Source organism: Myotis brandtii, unplaced genomic scaffold, assembly GCF_000412655.1.
Source record: "Myotis brandtii unplaced genomic scaffold, ASM41265v1 scaffold207, whole genome shotgun sequence".
In the NCBI taxonomy this organism is placed as follows: domain Eukaryota; kingdom Metazoa; phylum Chordata; class Mammalia; order Chiroptera; family Vespertilionidae; genus Myotis; species Myotis brandtii.
The window spans coordinates 1,441,898-1,456,601 of record NW_005357736.1 but is presented as its reverse complement, the minus strand read 5'-3'; the positions used below and the strand labels follow the sequence as shown (position 1 = coordinate 1,456,601).

General features: G+C 65.2%; 1 protein-coding gene across 1 annotated transcript in view; it reads left to right on the top strand.

The window, feature by feature from the left end:
* The window catches only part of CACNA2D2 (calcium channel, voltage-dependent, alpha 2/delta subunit 2), a 103,183-nt gene that overhangs the window by 34,367 nt on the left and 54,112 nt on the right, over positions 1-14,704 (top strand). Inside the window, exon 3 of the mRNA XM_014539004.1 lies at positions 6,748-6,864. Within this exon, the coding sequence (XP_014394490.1) occupies positions 6,748-6,864 (117 nt within the window). The remainder of the gene's footprint in view (positions 1-6,747; positions 6,865-14,704) is intronic.

The window sequence follows — 14,704 nt, the reverse complement described above, 5'->3', positions numbered from 1 at the left end:
GGGAGGCCGAGCCGGGCAGAGCGGGGTCCGCAGGGGGAAGTGCAGGGAGTTGGCACAGATTGGCCCTTGCTCAACTGGGAGGCTTTGGTTTATTGTTTTGTGTTGGGTGTTGTGTCTTTTGAAAAACAAGAGATTGAGCCTTTTTATGACATAGATTTTACAGCGTAACGAGCCAGCGTAATTTCCCATTCTCGGCAGCAAGTGCACTTTTTACACTAATTGCATAATTAGACATAATGTACTAATTGCGGTAATGGATGACAGTCAACTAAACTTTAACTTTAAAAATGGGGAGGCGTTGCTGGGGTGGCGGCGGGGGCTTGTGCCCCGTGAATTTTCCAGGGGAATCTGCTGGCAACAGCTCCTAGCAGCTGCCTCTTGGGGGCCAAGGGGCCACGGAGCCACCAGCCACCGGGGCCTTCTCGCCTGTGATCTAGGCCACACCCCCTCCTCCTCCGAGAACCCCCCACTCCTCACCACCTTGGTGTCAACCTCCCCTCCCCTCAGCTGCCTTCCTGCCCCCACAAGCCCCTGTGCTCCTCCCCGGGCAGCCCCCGGCTTTCCCTGCTCCGGCCCTGCCCCTGCCAGTGCTCCTGCCTGGAGTCCCTTACCCCCCGCACCCTGTGCCTGGCCGGCCCCCGCCCAGCCTTCCAGACTCTGCCCAGGTGGCCTCTGCCCTGGAAAGCCACCCCAGTCTTTCCCTGGCCCCTCCCTCCCAGCTATCCCAGCAGGCCCCCCTCCCATAAACATGAGTGCCCACACCAGCCAGCTGCACACCGCCCCGCTCCACCTCTGTGCCCGCAGTCTGAATGGGCGCCTGTCCCCTCTGGATGGCGAGTCCCAGGAGGGCAGGGACAGGTCTGGTCCATCTCTGCTGCCCCAGGCCCCGGAGGGCCCCCACCTGGCTGTGGAGTGCCCGGTGACGATGTAAGGACACGGGGGTGGGACGGGGTGGGAGGAGATGGGGCCCTTAACATCCTCCCTGCTCCCTCCCTGCCTTCGTGTCCTCCATCGAAGCCCAGGCAGGGCCGCGTGGTCATGGCCTGGGGCGGGGTCTGTGAGCCCCTCTAAACAGGAAGTTTATCCCATGAAATCTCTACTCGATAGGAAGGCCAGTTTTTATAACATGACAACTGGCATCGCAGTGGACAAACCCTGCTTGTGACAGGACACTGCATATATGGCCAACTACGGAGCCAACCCGCCGTGGATGGTGGCAGCACCGCATGGCCACGGGGACCCTGACGTGGCAGCTGGGGACGCCAGCAGCTGGTGAAGCGTGGCCTCGAACCCCTGCCTGGGCACCGACGTGAGATCGGGGGGCTCTGGGCCCTTGCCCTTGCCCTTGCCCTTGCCCTTGATCTACTCTGAGTCCTGCACCAGGTGGGGCAGGGAGGCCATGACCCTGCACCAGGGAGCGCTCAGCCACAGGAGTCCAGGGCCCGGAGTGTCCCCGGAGCAGCTGGGTTGGGGTTCTCGTGCAGCTGCTGGGGGCAGCCCCTCAGTCCCGCCAGGAGCTGGGCTGCGGGCTCAGGGCTGGTCGGCTCTGCCCCACGTGTTCTCAGAGGAAGGGGTCCCCAGGTCCCGGCTGCCCCATCTGTCAGTCCTATGGTCTCCAAGGGTGAATAACAGCTACTAGCTGGGCTGCGGGCTCAGGGCTGGTCGGCTCTGCCCCGCGTGTTCTCAGAGGAAGGGGTCCCCAGGTCCCGGGCTGCCCCATCCGTCAGTCCTATGGTCTCCAAGGGTGAATAACAGCTACGTCAACACCCTGATGTTCCCCACAAAGGCAGGAGGCGGGCAGCAGCGTGGCAGGGCCGAGGGCAGGGGCTTGGCCCTGACGGGCTGGGGTCCCTGATATGATCGTGTCCAGTCCCCCATCACCCCACCTCCTTCCTGGCCCCACTCAGGGTCCCTGAACCACCACGAGCCCCCTATCTTCTACCCAAGCTGCCCCTAATCCCTGGCACAAGAGTACCCCATTCCAGCACCTGCCCCCATCTCCAGCCCCAGGCCCTGCGGCCTCCGGGGCTTGCCCACAGGCCGGGCTCGGGAGGCCCGGCCCCCATCTCTGGTCCACTCGCTGCTGTCTCGCTAGACCTGTTGGCACAAGGGCTGGGCAGTTGGATGCCCAGCGCTGCTTTTTTGGGGACCAGGGACCCGACAGCGGGGTGTGGCTAGAGGGGGCTGGCAAACAGGAAATCGACAGGCGCCAGAGCGTGGGCCTCAGCTCCCCCCACCTTCCTGGACCCTCCTGGCACCCTGGGCAGGGGGAAGGGTCCGGGGTGCTGGAGCCCCCAGCTGAGCCTGGGCCTCTGAGGAGACAGCCGGCAGCAGGGCCCAGCCTGCATCAAATCTTCCTCGTTCCATTTTCTCTCTGATTTAATTTTCCAGAGATTAGGGCCGTTCACCTTGGCTGCGGAGGGAGCCGCGCCTGCGTGCCTGTTTCACTCACAGGGCTGGGCGGTTGGTTAGTTCTCAGGCTGGTTCTGCCAGCCTCCCCTCGCCCCCTCCCAGAACGGCCGCCCGCCGGCCCTCAGCATCGTCCTGGCTCTGCCCCAGGCCCCGTTCGGACCCACCCAACCGCCAGCTTATCTAACTGCACGCCCGTTGCCAGCGGCCTCACCTCCAAGTGTGGGCTGAGTGCTAGGAACGGAGCTGTGGGGCGTGGCCTGAAGCAGGGGCTGAGGGCGGCCGGCTCAGGCCTGAGCTCTGCTGTGGCCCTCAGTGTCCCTGCCGACGGGGCCTGATCTGAAGGGTCCTCCTCAGGGGTCGTCGGATCCGTGACGTCCAGTGTATGAAGCACCTGCCCAGGGTGGCCGGAGCCTCCACTCGGGGAACAGGCTGTTCCTGTGGCCCCCGGGGTCCCTCCGCCCCTTTCCCCTCCTCGCCCTCCTTTCCTGTCCTCCCCGCCCCCCTTCCTCTGCCTGGGCAGGTGGGTGCTGCTGGCTTTCGGGGCTTTGCCTCTCCGTGTGGTTGGGGCCCGTTCGGGTCACTGGGACCTTGTTTTGGGGTGGCAGTCGTGTCCCGGGCGCCCCTCTCCCGGCCAGGACTGCTGAAGGCCGTGGGGACCGCGCTGGCTCCGTCCGCCGTGAGCGTCCAGGTTCCCATCCAAGGGCACGTGCCCCCAGGTGTCCTCCAGGCTCACCTCCCTTTATGCAAAGGCGCCCGGAAGCAGGTGGCTGGGAGAGGGTCTGGTGCCCCTGAAGCCTGGGCCCCTGACCCGGCCACCCCCAGGCTGCCAGACAAGCTGCCTCACAATTACTGGAGCTGAGACGGGGTGGGGGCTGGGCCAGCATGGGTCGGGTTAGGAGATGAGGGGAGAGACGGAGGGACAGGGCTCAATGGCTGCTGCGGGGTGGTCTCAGGGGAGGAGGATGCCCAGGTGAGTGGTGGCCGCAGACTCACAGTCTGGGATGGGGGAGCAGGGACTCCTGGGAGTGGGAAGGTCCCGCTGCCGCCTGAATTCTCCCTCCGGGCCTCAGCCCCTGTGCCACTGCCTCTGCCCTCCCCGTGTGCCCACCTGGTTCCAGACAGCCTGTCCCCTGATCTGCTGCCCTGTCCCTCCCTCCCCATCATGGCTGCGGAGCGACAGCCACCTGTAGGCCTGCACCATCTCTCTGGGTCCAGCGGCCTGTGCAGGTGGGGGACGTGCAGGCTGCGCTGCTGGGCCGTGGAGTTTTTCCAGCGAGCTCGCGGCCAAGGACATCCGCGAGCATGCGATCTCGCTGCGGCTGCTGAGCCCTGCACCCGGTGCACCCTGGCCTGTCTGTTCTGAGCTGGCTCTGGGGCCAGGGCATGAGGCTGGGGCTCAATGGAGTCCACGCTGAGCTCTCCCAGGCTTCCTGCTGGGCCCGCGGGCGGACAGCACCTCCCGGACTCACGAGGGCAGAGATGACCTCCCTCCCGGACTGTGTCTCCAGGGTCTCAGCTCAGGGCCCACTCAGGGGACAGGGCGATGGGGCAGGGGCAGGAGAGTGTTAGCGAGAGGTTTGAGGCACCGGGGGTAGAAGGAAGGGGGTCTGGTGCACCCCAGGGGCGCGTTTGGGATTGGGAGGCAGGCTTGGCTGGACCAGGCCCTGCAGTTCTAGGATTGTGCCCTCACCTCCCCAGCAATTCCCAGCTCCCGTCCCCACCCTTGCCCCCTGGGAGGAGTTAGATGGGGGCAGAGGGCGGGGGGTGAGGTGACAGGGAGCAGAGGCAGCATCAGCCAAGGGGCAGCAGGAGGAACCGCGGGGGCTGGGGACCCAGAGGCCGCAGGTGCACGTAGGAGGCGCCCCGGGGAGGCGGGGGGGCCTTGGGTAGAGTGGACAGGAAGAAAGCCTGGCAGATGCAGCCCAGCCTCCAGGGGTAGCTGAGCTGCAGGCCAGGTGGAGGCGTCAGGCCCGGGTCTCTGCTCTGGAACCTGGAACTGGGCATAGGCCTTGGCCAAGGGGCCACGCACACAGGCCCGGTGCTGGGGAGAGAGCAGGAGGGGGCTGTGGCGCCCCTGTGTCTGGGCTCCCCTGTTGTCACCTCCAGGACTCAGGCTGAGGTGTCGGAGACAAGGACAAGATGGCTGGGGAGGGACTGCCCGGCGAGGACAGGAAGGAGGGGGGCCGGGGGGCGGGGGAGACCCCAGGAGACCGAGGCTGTCAGCCCAGGAGTGGAGCCGATGGCTTCGGATCCTCCGAGGGCAGATCTAGCCGGAGAGGGTGGAGCGGGAAGGGGGCCGGTTCCTCCTGCAGAATCCTGGTGCCGTTGACAGTAGCAGCCACGATCACGGAGCGGGCTCCTGCATCTGGCTGCCTGTGGAGCGGGCTGCTGTCCTCTCGCTCAGCAGATCGGACAGAGGCCCAGAGAGGGGGCGCCTCTCGGCAGGTCCCCGTCTTTCCAGCCCGCATGCCATCTGTTGGGCAGTGGGGTGTGACCCTGGCACCTGGAGACCCGCTCTCGCTCTCGTGGCGGCTCCCTAGCCCGGCCCAGCCGCTGTGCGGGCTGCTGGGACACCGGGGCCCGCGGGGAGGGTCCTGCGCTCCCCCACGGGTTGCTAGCAGGTCACGAGGCTCGGCCTCAGGTCTGGGCTGCGCAGCTCTGGGCGCCCCATAGAGGCACCTGGGAATGACCTTGACAGGGGCATCAGGTAGGAGAGCGGCATCCCATGCCCTGAGCAGCCAGGCGGCTGCGCCCCCTGCTGGCTGTGTGGCTGAGACGGGGGTCCAGCCCAGCCAGGCGCAGTGTCCGGAAAGGTGTGTTTGGTTCCTGAGACCTGGGTGAGGGGGGGGGGGGCGCCTGGCGCACCGCTCACAGGCGTGTCCTTGGTCCGCCCTCGCCTGTTTCTGAGCCTGTTCCCCCAGCCGTGGGCTCTGGGGCCTGGGCTCCCTGCATTTCCCAGGGGCTCCCAGGCCCTGACCCCTCCTTGACCTCTGTCTCCACGGGGGACCTCTGTCCCCGAGCAGCCTGGCCTGGTGTCCCCTGGAACTCCACAGCTCCTGGCTTTATCCCGCCCCGCAAGTCGAAAGTCCCCACTGCTCTGTGGGAAGGAGCAACTTCACCACAAATTATTTTGTTCTAAGAGAAGGACAAAGAGAAAAGAGCAGCCGGGAGGGACAGGGCGGGGGAGGGGAGTGCGAGCCGCTTTGTGCGAGCGTTAACCCTTGGGCTGCCGGGCGCTGGGCGGGCAGGGGCTCTGGAGGCGCCCAGTCCCCCCTCCGCCCCCGTCAGATGCCCGGAGCCTTATCTCCCCTTCCCTCTGTCACTCCACCGACCTTATCTCTCCTGCCTGCCTGTCTCTCATCGCAGCCTCTCCACCTCCTGCCTCCTCCTCCTCACCCCTGGATCTCTCACCCCCTCCTCTGCACAGCCTGTGGCGGGAGCTCAGCTCGGTCACGGTGACTCGGACCTGCCGGGGTCACCTGGATGGACACCTGCACCCTGTCAGGCCCCGGTGTTTGCAGGGGTGTCCAGTGCACACACATGCTGCCCCCCCCCCCCCCCCCCGCAAGCCTCCAGCCACGAACAGAAATGCCCACGGATCTGCTTCTCCGACTCTGTGCGAGCCCGCGGGCTCTGTCCCTCCCCCCTCTCCCCTCCGCACCCCAGCACACAGCACCCAGCATGGCACGGGCGGATGTGTGCTGAGCCATAACACGCTCACTCACGCAGATGCGGACTGTCAGAGTTACACGCCCATGTGCACGCCCCCCCAAGGGGGAAGGAGGGCAGACTCGCTCCACCCTGTGCCTCTTCCCTGGTTCCTGCCCCCACTCTCTGTGCCCTGAATGACAGAGGATCCCCTGGGGGCACCCAGAGCTCCCGCTACAATTTCTGCAAACGCCCTGGGGCAGCTCCAGCAAAAAGGGGTACAGCTGCCTGAGCCCGTGCGGAGGGGTGGCTGTGTGCGATGCCTGTGGGGGTGTGCAGGTGTGTGTACACGCGTGAGCATGTGGGCATCTTGTGTTGGTGTGTGGTGTGCTATGTGTGCTTATGTGCTCCTCCCCCGCATCCTTCCCCCTCGCAGCTCTCAGCTAGGCGGGGGGTGCTGCTCATGGCCCCTGGGGGGGAACCCTGAGTTCCAGAGGGGGCGGCGACAGCCACAACCCGTGCCAGCTGTGGAGCTGGTGACTGTGTCCTTCCTCCAAGTCCAAGAGCGCCCTGGGCCCCCCTCCCAGACCCCTGCGCTCTGTCTCCGTGACCAGAGCCGGGGGCGGGGGCGGGGCGGGCATGGGACTGTGGGACCACCTGTCCTCACCCGGCTCTGCTTCCTTCCAGATCTACAGGGACAACCGGAATCTGTTCGCGGTGCAGGAGAACGAGCCTCAGAAGCTGGTGGAGAAGGTGGCCGGCGACATCGAGGGCCTGCTGGCCAGGAAGGTGCAGGCCCTGAAGGTAGGCGTGAGCGTCGGGAGGGCGGGCGGACCTGTCCTCGCCTCCCGAGAACCTGCGGCCCTCCTGGCTCCCTGAATGCAGGCCGGCCGCCACGGGCAGGGCTGTGGCCGCGGGGGCGTGGCAGCTGCGGCAGGCGCGGGGCGGTGTGATCTGGGGAAGGCTGCACGCGGGGTGTCCTGGGGCCTGGGCGGCCCTGTGTGGGTGTGATGGTGGGGCCCAGGCCGAGTCCGCCTCTCCCTCCTCCTGGTTCTCCCTCCCTCTGCTGTGTCGTAAGTGTCCCTGGGCGAGCACCTGCCAGGATCGTGACCTGCCTGTGACTGGGGCTGGGCTGCTGGCTCTGACGGGGAGGGAGCGTGAAAGCCCAGGAGAAAGCTGTGGCCACGTGACGCCGGGCGTCAGGGCCTCTGCTTGCCCACGGCTTTGACGGGGCCTCGGTCTCCCCTCTAGACTCAGAGCGGTCGGGTCGGGCCTCTCGGCTCCGAGCACAGCCGTTCTGTGAGGTGAGAGCCGGCTGGGCCCCCCCACCCCAACCTGCTGTCCAGAGCTGGCTGAGCCCAGGGCAGCAGCTGGGAGGGGCTTCTGGAGCTGCAGGTCACACAGTAAATGAGGGAGGCGTCCAAGCGGCCCCCAGATCAGAGGCACAACTGCAGCCGCCCCGGCCTGTGTCAGAGACCAGTCCAATAAGGAGGAGGGAAGTACAGCCCTGGCTGGTGTGCTCAGTGGTTAGAGCGTTTGGCCTGAGCACTGAAAGGTCATGGGTTCAATTCCTGGTCAAGGGCACCCACATACCTGGTCTGAGCCACATGTGGGAAGCAGCCAATCTATGTGTCTCTCTCACATCGATGTTTCTCTCACTCTCCCTCCCTTCCACTCTCTCTAAAAAAATCAATAGGAAAAATATCCTTGGGTGAGGAGTAACAACAAAAAAGGGGAGGGGAGTAGTACCGACACACGAGACAATGGGCACGAACTTGGAAGCATTAAACCAGCGGTTCTCAACCTGTGGGTCGCGACCCCTTTGGCGGTCGAACGACCCTTTCACAGGGGTCGCCTAAGACCATCCTGCATATCAGATATTTACATGACGATTCATCACAGTAGCAACATGACAGTTATGAAGTAGCAACGAAAATAATTTTATGGTTGGGTCACCACATGAGGAACTGTATTTAAAGGGCCAGAAGGTTGAGAACCACTGTATGATTAAACTAAGTGAGAGAAGCCAGTGTCGAAAGACCACCTGGCGTGCGATCCCCTTTCTGTGAAACGTCTGGAACAGGGAATCCGTGGACTCAGAGAGCTCATCAGTGGTTGCCCGGGGCTGGAAGGGCAGGGACGGGGGTGTCTGCTAGTGGGCCCAGGTTTCTTGTTGGGGTGATGGAAATGTTCTAACCTCAGTGTGGTCGTGGTCGCAGCTCTCTGAATATGCTAGAAAACCACTTGTGTTGTTTGTGGGTGAATTGTATGGTCTGTGAAGTACATATCAATAAAGCTCTTTAAACAAACACACACGGTGAGCCAGCCCACGCGAGCCGTGCCCAGGCTCGGGCCAGGGTCCTGGCGGGGCCAAGTTCAGGGCTGCCACCAGCCTGAACCCCACCACATCCCACCCCAGGCGAGAGCCAGGACCCCTTCCACCCCCAGGAGCTGGGTCCCCTGCCTGCCCCTGTGTGACCTGGATCATGGACCAGGGGGAGCCCCCCACCCACTGCGGACCCACAGGCCCGGCCCCGAGAGGCAGGCCAGGGCTCAGTACCCTTTCCTCTCCCTCCGCAGCCCAGCCCGCGGCCTGCGCAAGTGGCACTAAATGCAGGTGATTCTCAGTGGGGCGGCGATAGGAAAAGACACTCAGTGGTGGGCTGAGAGTCACTGGTCCTCCTCACAGCAACCCCGTGAGGGACGCCCACTTCCCAGAGCGGACCCTGAAACTCGGAGGTGCCGTGCACCGGGTCAGGGTGTGGCAGAGCCAGGGCTTGAACCCAGGTCACTAGGACCCTGAGGCAGGCCCTCCACTGCCCACATTCTCCCCGAGATGAGCAGGGAGCCCCCAGCCCTCCCTTCCCAGCCCTCTCCCGGCAGGCGACGTCCCCCGCAGCGCCCCCTGGCGGCTGCCCGTGTCCCAGAGGAAGGGGAGGGCCTCCCTCCTCCCTCCTGGGTCTTCCTTGTTCAAGATGCGCTTCGGCCTTAATGATGTTTAAATTTGCTTTTCACCAAGGCCTGGCCCTTTTCGCCTTTCCCACGTTGGTTTGCGGCCCGAGCGCACACGGAGGGAGGGGTGTTGGGGGTCTGGGCCCCCGCAGCCCCCCCTCATTGTTCCTCTCTCCCTGGGCCCCATCCAGTCGTCCGTCCGTTGTCAATCCTCTTGCCCTGGTCTGGAATGTTAATGTGGGTCCCGCAGGACGGGAGGTCGTTGTCTCAGCTAATCAGGGACAATCAGCGTTGGTAACGAGCGTCTCCAAGCTGCACAGGTGGTTTATGGGCCACGAGTCAGGCGGGAGGCGGCGGTCAGGGCTTTGCCGCACAGGCAGCCGGCAGCCCCGGGTCTGGGAGACCTGCTGGGGCCTCGGCTTCGGAGACACGAGGGGTCCTCTCTAGGAACCCTGCCTCCGGGAGATGGGGCCTTTGAGCCCGGGCCTGACGGTTGAGTCCCAGGAGGGGAGAGAGATGCCTGCCTCTTATAGCAGATTGGGAACGGAGTTGGACCCGTTAGGACTCTCCTCTCCTCCCGGCTGGGGCCTTGGCACCCAGCCCCTCTTTCAGGAAGGTCATCGCTTCATGGTTGTAGTCCTTCCTCCGTTCACTGATGGCCTACTGTGCGCTGGCCGGCGCTGGGGCGCCTGGTGGAACTCTCATTCCAGGCCCAGCCCTGGCCTTAGTTTTCCCCTCTGTAAAATGGGGACATGAGACCATCCCTGCCCCGTGCTTCTGGTCCCACAGCTCCAGGAGCCATCATTTCTAAAGGCCACGGTGAGAACAGTGTCCTGAAGGTTGTGCCGCCTTTGGCACCATCCCTGGCACCTCTGCTGCGTGGATGGGACAGAGGAGAGGCCGTGGGAGAGGCACTGACTTGATAAGGTGAGGAGTGACCCCAGTGCGGGGCATTCCAGCCTCCTGTGGAGGCCGAGGCCAAGGTCGTGCGGCCCAGTGGGCTTGGTTCGTGGAGAAGGGGACGTCCAGGGCCAGAGCAGGTCTGGGGGACATCGGTGGCGGTGAGAAGTCTGCTCTCGAGGGGGGGCTTTCACCTCCAGCCTCAGACAAGCCAGAGGCGGTGGAGAGGCCTGGCTGGGCACCCAGGACTGGAGACCTCGGCCTTAAGCTCTGCCCTTCCTCCCACGCCCACGTCCCACCTCAGCTCTGCCCGTCGCCCCGGGCCAGGACCTTCCCGTGGCTGTGGCTTTGTACCTTGGCCTCCACGCAGCGTTTGGGACCCGGCTGGCACGCTGGAGCCTCTGAGGAGCTTTTAAACCCAGATGCCCAGGCCCCAGCCCAACCCGCTACATCAGACTCCGTGGGGTGGGGCTGGGCCTCAGTATGTTTCACGTCGCAGATGGTTCTGTGTAGATTCAGAGCCTGGGACGTTCCCCCGAAATGGCAGAATTAATTCCTCCCCGTGAGTGCTGGCCTCCGTCTGCGTGCCTGCCACGTGCCCGGCCTGAGCTGAGCTGGAACATGCCAGATCGCCCCTCACCCTCCCTACCAGCCAAGAGCTACTCCTCTTATTCCCATTTTACATCTGAGGAAACTGGGCCCCAGACTGTTAAGCCCTTGGCCCAGGTCTCCCAGCACAGCAGGCGTTAGAGCCAGGCAGCTGGGCTCCTGCCCCCGCCCGCTCCCCTCCCCCCTTCTCTGCCCTCCTCGGTGCTGCCACCAGTGGCCACATGGCATTTGCTGTCCACAGGGAGGTGGGGCTCTGGTCTCTCCTGTGATGACCCTGTGACCTTGGGCCCGTCCCTGCCCCCGCAGTTCCTTCCTTGGTCTCACAGCTCCAGGAACCATCAATGGAGACAAGACACTGAGCTCCCCCTCCCTGCGCACCCCCACAAGGCCCCGGTGGACGGGACACGGGGTGCTGCTGCGGCCCTGGTACTGGGGGCGCCAGTGGGCAGTGTTCCCACCGTCAGCGGCCTCTCTGGGGAGCGAGCATCATTTAAAGAGTAAAATTAAAAACCCTTCCGCACGCAGCGCCCTGCTTTTGCCGCTAATGGCCACTTAACCCAATTAAACGGATGCTCTGTTGGCAGCGTGACCGGGTCTGTTCAGGAACTGGCTCTGGGCTGGGTGCTCAGAGGAGCAGGAGTGAGCCAGGGGCCAGGGCTCGGGGGGCGGGCGGTGCCCGTCAGGAAGGAGAAGTCTGCCCGCCCCCCACCCCCTCGCTGCTCTCTCTCAGGCTTCGCCTCCCAGGTGTCTCGGTGTTGGTACCGCCGGCATTGGAGCAGGTACGTCCGTGTGCGGCTGCTCGGTGCCGTGTAGGATGTAGGCAGCACCCACTGGGTGCCAGCAGTGTGCCACGCCCCCGGGGTAACAGCCAGAAACGTCTCCAGATATGGCCAGATGTCCCTGCGGGCGATGCCCCCTGGCTGAGAGCCACTGGTCTGATGGACGGAGAGGGGCTGACGGGCTGGGGCGGCCCCAGCGGGAGGAAGGTCCCTTCAGTCCCAGGGGCAATGGTGAGCTCAGGGCTGCCTGGAGGCGGCGGCAAGGATTTGGGGGGAAAGCTGGGCATTGAGGCAGCTGGCGGCCACCGATGCCTTCGTGATGGGGGTTGGACAAGCAGATCGCGAGGACAAGAGCCATGGTGTCACCCAGCAGGAGCCTCTTAAACGTTACGGTTACACCGAGGCTGCGGCCCTGCGTTCTCGCTCTGAGAGGCACAGCCACGGTGGACGGACAGACGGACGCCAGCTGCCTCCGCCCACCCGCCTCCGGGCAATTAAAAGGTGTGTCTGTGGGGCTGGCAGTGGCTGCTGCCGCCCTCCATTCTGAACATTAAGAGATCTTGACCTTCCACTTTCCCGCTCGAGACAGGAGGCGCGCACGTGGGGCCAATTAGAGGCTGTGTGGGCGCGAGGGCCGGCAGCCTGCTCTCCCTGATTGCGGCGTTTCGGCTAATTGTCTCCCCTCACCCAAACAGTGCTGCTCCTGGCGAGGTGCCACTGCCAGGGATGGGGAGGGGGAGCGGGAATTAGTGAGGGGGCCCTGTGAGTGCCTGTGGTGGGGAGCCCTGGGGACCACCCCGCAGGGAGAGGCCAGCAAGTGAGCGAGGAGGGACTTGGGGGCCGGGGGTGAGCGCTCAGGAGAGACCCCAGCACGAGGTGCTAGAGCGACCCCCCAGATCGGGGTCGGAGGGAGCTAGCTCCTTGGAGGAGGTGGCCGCATGCGTGCAGAAGGGAGGGGAACTGCCGTCCACTCCCCACACGCCCGAGGGTCCTGGGCACCGCGTGAGCCGTGGGCAGACATGCTGCTCCCAGCCACTGGGGACTGAGTGTGGGACAGCCTCCCAGGAGGCAAGAGCCCAGGGGCCTCTGGAAGGCCTCCAGGCTGAGCTGGCAGGGCAGGGAGCTGGGTCCTGGGAAGGAAGAGGGAGGCAGGGCAGGTGGGTGTGTTGTGTTTAGGGGCATGGTGTGTGGGCGTGGTGTGTGGGGGCCCAGGTGTGTGGGCGTGGTTGGGGGGGCCCAGGTGTGTGGGTGTGGTTAGGGGTGCCCAGGTGTGTGGGCGTGGTTAGGGGGGCCCAGGTGTGTGGGCATGGTTGGTGGGGGCCCAGGTGTGTGGGCGTGGTTAGGGGGGACCCAGGTGTGTGGGCATGGCTAGGACGCGGGGTGTGGTGTGAAGTGTGGTTAGGGCTGGGGGTGGGCCGAGGGATCCTCAGAAGAAACACGTGATCCCCTCCTCCTCCCCCACCTGCCTGAGCTAGTGGTGCTCAGCGGGGCCTGGCTGTCTGGGGGCCTCAGGAAAAGGGGGCCTGGCTGTCTGGAGTGTGGGCGTGGTTGGTGGGGGCCCAGGTGTGTGAGTGTGGTTAGTGGGGGCCCAGGTGTGTGGGCGTGGCTAGGACGCAGGGTGTGGTGTGTGGGCGTGGTTGGTGGGGGCCCAGGTGTGTGAGTGTGGTTAGTGGGGGCCCAGGTGTGTGGGCGTGGCTAGGACTCGGGGTGTGGTGTGAAGTGTGGCTAGGGCCGGGGGTGGGCCGAGGGATCCTCAGAAGAAACTTGTGATCCCCTCCTCCTCCCCCACCTGCCTGAGCTAGTGGTGCTCAGCGGGGCCTGGCTCTGTCTGGGAACGGGCTGGATCCGGCCCGCGGGCTGTAGTGTGCCCACGGCTGGTCTAGGGGCCTAGGGTCCAATGTCCCTGAGGCCCACAGAGCCTGGGGGTCAGCCCCCACCCCCACCCTGCTGAGTTCTCCCCAGTGGCTGAAGGTCAGGGGAAGGGTCAGGGGGAAGCTCAGCACCCTGCTTGCCCTGACAGCATCACCCGCCTCGTGGGGGACGGGCACCGGGCTGAAGTGCCCCAGGCCCAGGTCTCACCCCCAGAGGGGGCCTCTGAGCCTGCTGCCCGTGGTTCTGCTCAGGATGCCAGGTGCCTGCCCTGGCAGTGCCCTCAGTCCCAGCAAACCTCTCCACCGCCCGCCTGCCCTCGTGTGGAGCCAGTCTGCACGCGCTGGGAGGCACAATCTCACTTTACATGAGGAAACAGGCTCGGACGAGGCCGCCCAGCCCCTGCCTGGATCCCCTGCTCACCTGCTCCAGGACCTGTGTTCCCACCCCTCCCAGATCGCCCAGGAATCCGGAGGAAGCAGAGCCTGCTGGCTGGGACAGAGGAAGCCAGGGTGGCATCTGCCAGGAGAGGGCAGCGCACCCGTGAGGCCCCAGGGCAGGACCTCGGGAAGCCACTGGGGACCCTGGAGAGGGTGGCGGGTCGAAGAGGGCGACAGAGGCAGCTGGGAGCCATGGGCCTGCGCCCCGCCCGCCGCGGGAGGGGGAATCTAGGACATGGGCGAGGGGATCAGCCCAATGGAGACGCGAACGCTGCGCCCGGAGGAGGCGGAGGAGACGCTGGACTCCCCTCCCCAGAGAAGCGGGCACCGAGGGGGGCTGTCTCCTTCCCGGGGGGCCTCCCAGCAGTGGGGGCAGGTGCTGGGAGGCCGAGGAAAAGGGCCTGCAGGCGCCACAGGGACAGACCAGCCTAATTTAGGATCAGAGAAGTGAGAAATTTAATTGAATCTTAATAGTGTCTGGCCCTTTGTTCCGAAATCCTCGCGCGTGAGGGCTGGGGGAGGGGGGTGTATCTAAGGTAGGGCCAGCGGGTGGCCCGGCTAGTCCTGTCCTCCAGGACCCCAGACGTCAAGGAGACAGGCTGACCAGCCATGGGGTCCCACTGCGCAGAGCAGGTGACACGGGAGGGGCGAGTCCAAGGAGCCGGCCTGGAGGAGGTGGGAGAGCTAGCCTGGAAGGCGGGGGGAATTTCCAAAGGTGGCGAAGGGAGAGAAGGAAGGCACCAAGCCTGAGCCTAGAGGGAGGGTGAGCGGAAGTGACTCGAATGCTGTGGGCTGTGGAGGGGCCCCCAGCAGGTGCAGCCTGTAGGTCCCTGTGTCCCCCGCGTGGGAGGGGGATGCAGAGTGGACAGAGGCCGGGGGCAGGGCTCGCCACCTGCGTTCTGGGGAGGCAGCTGCGCACCCCATGCAGGCAGCCCGGGGGCAGCCAGTCACCCTTCTCACCCCATTTCTGTGGCTTAGAATACACAGCAAGCAAGGCCTCCACTGTCGCTACGGGCACTCGGGGAGCAGCGAGCCCCGGGGCCGGTGGGAGGGCACAGGGCATGCACCCAGCCTTGGGGGGGGTGGCAGGGCGAT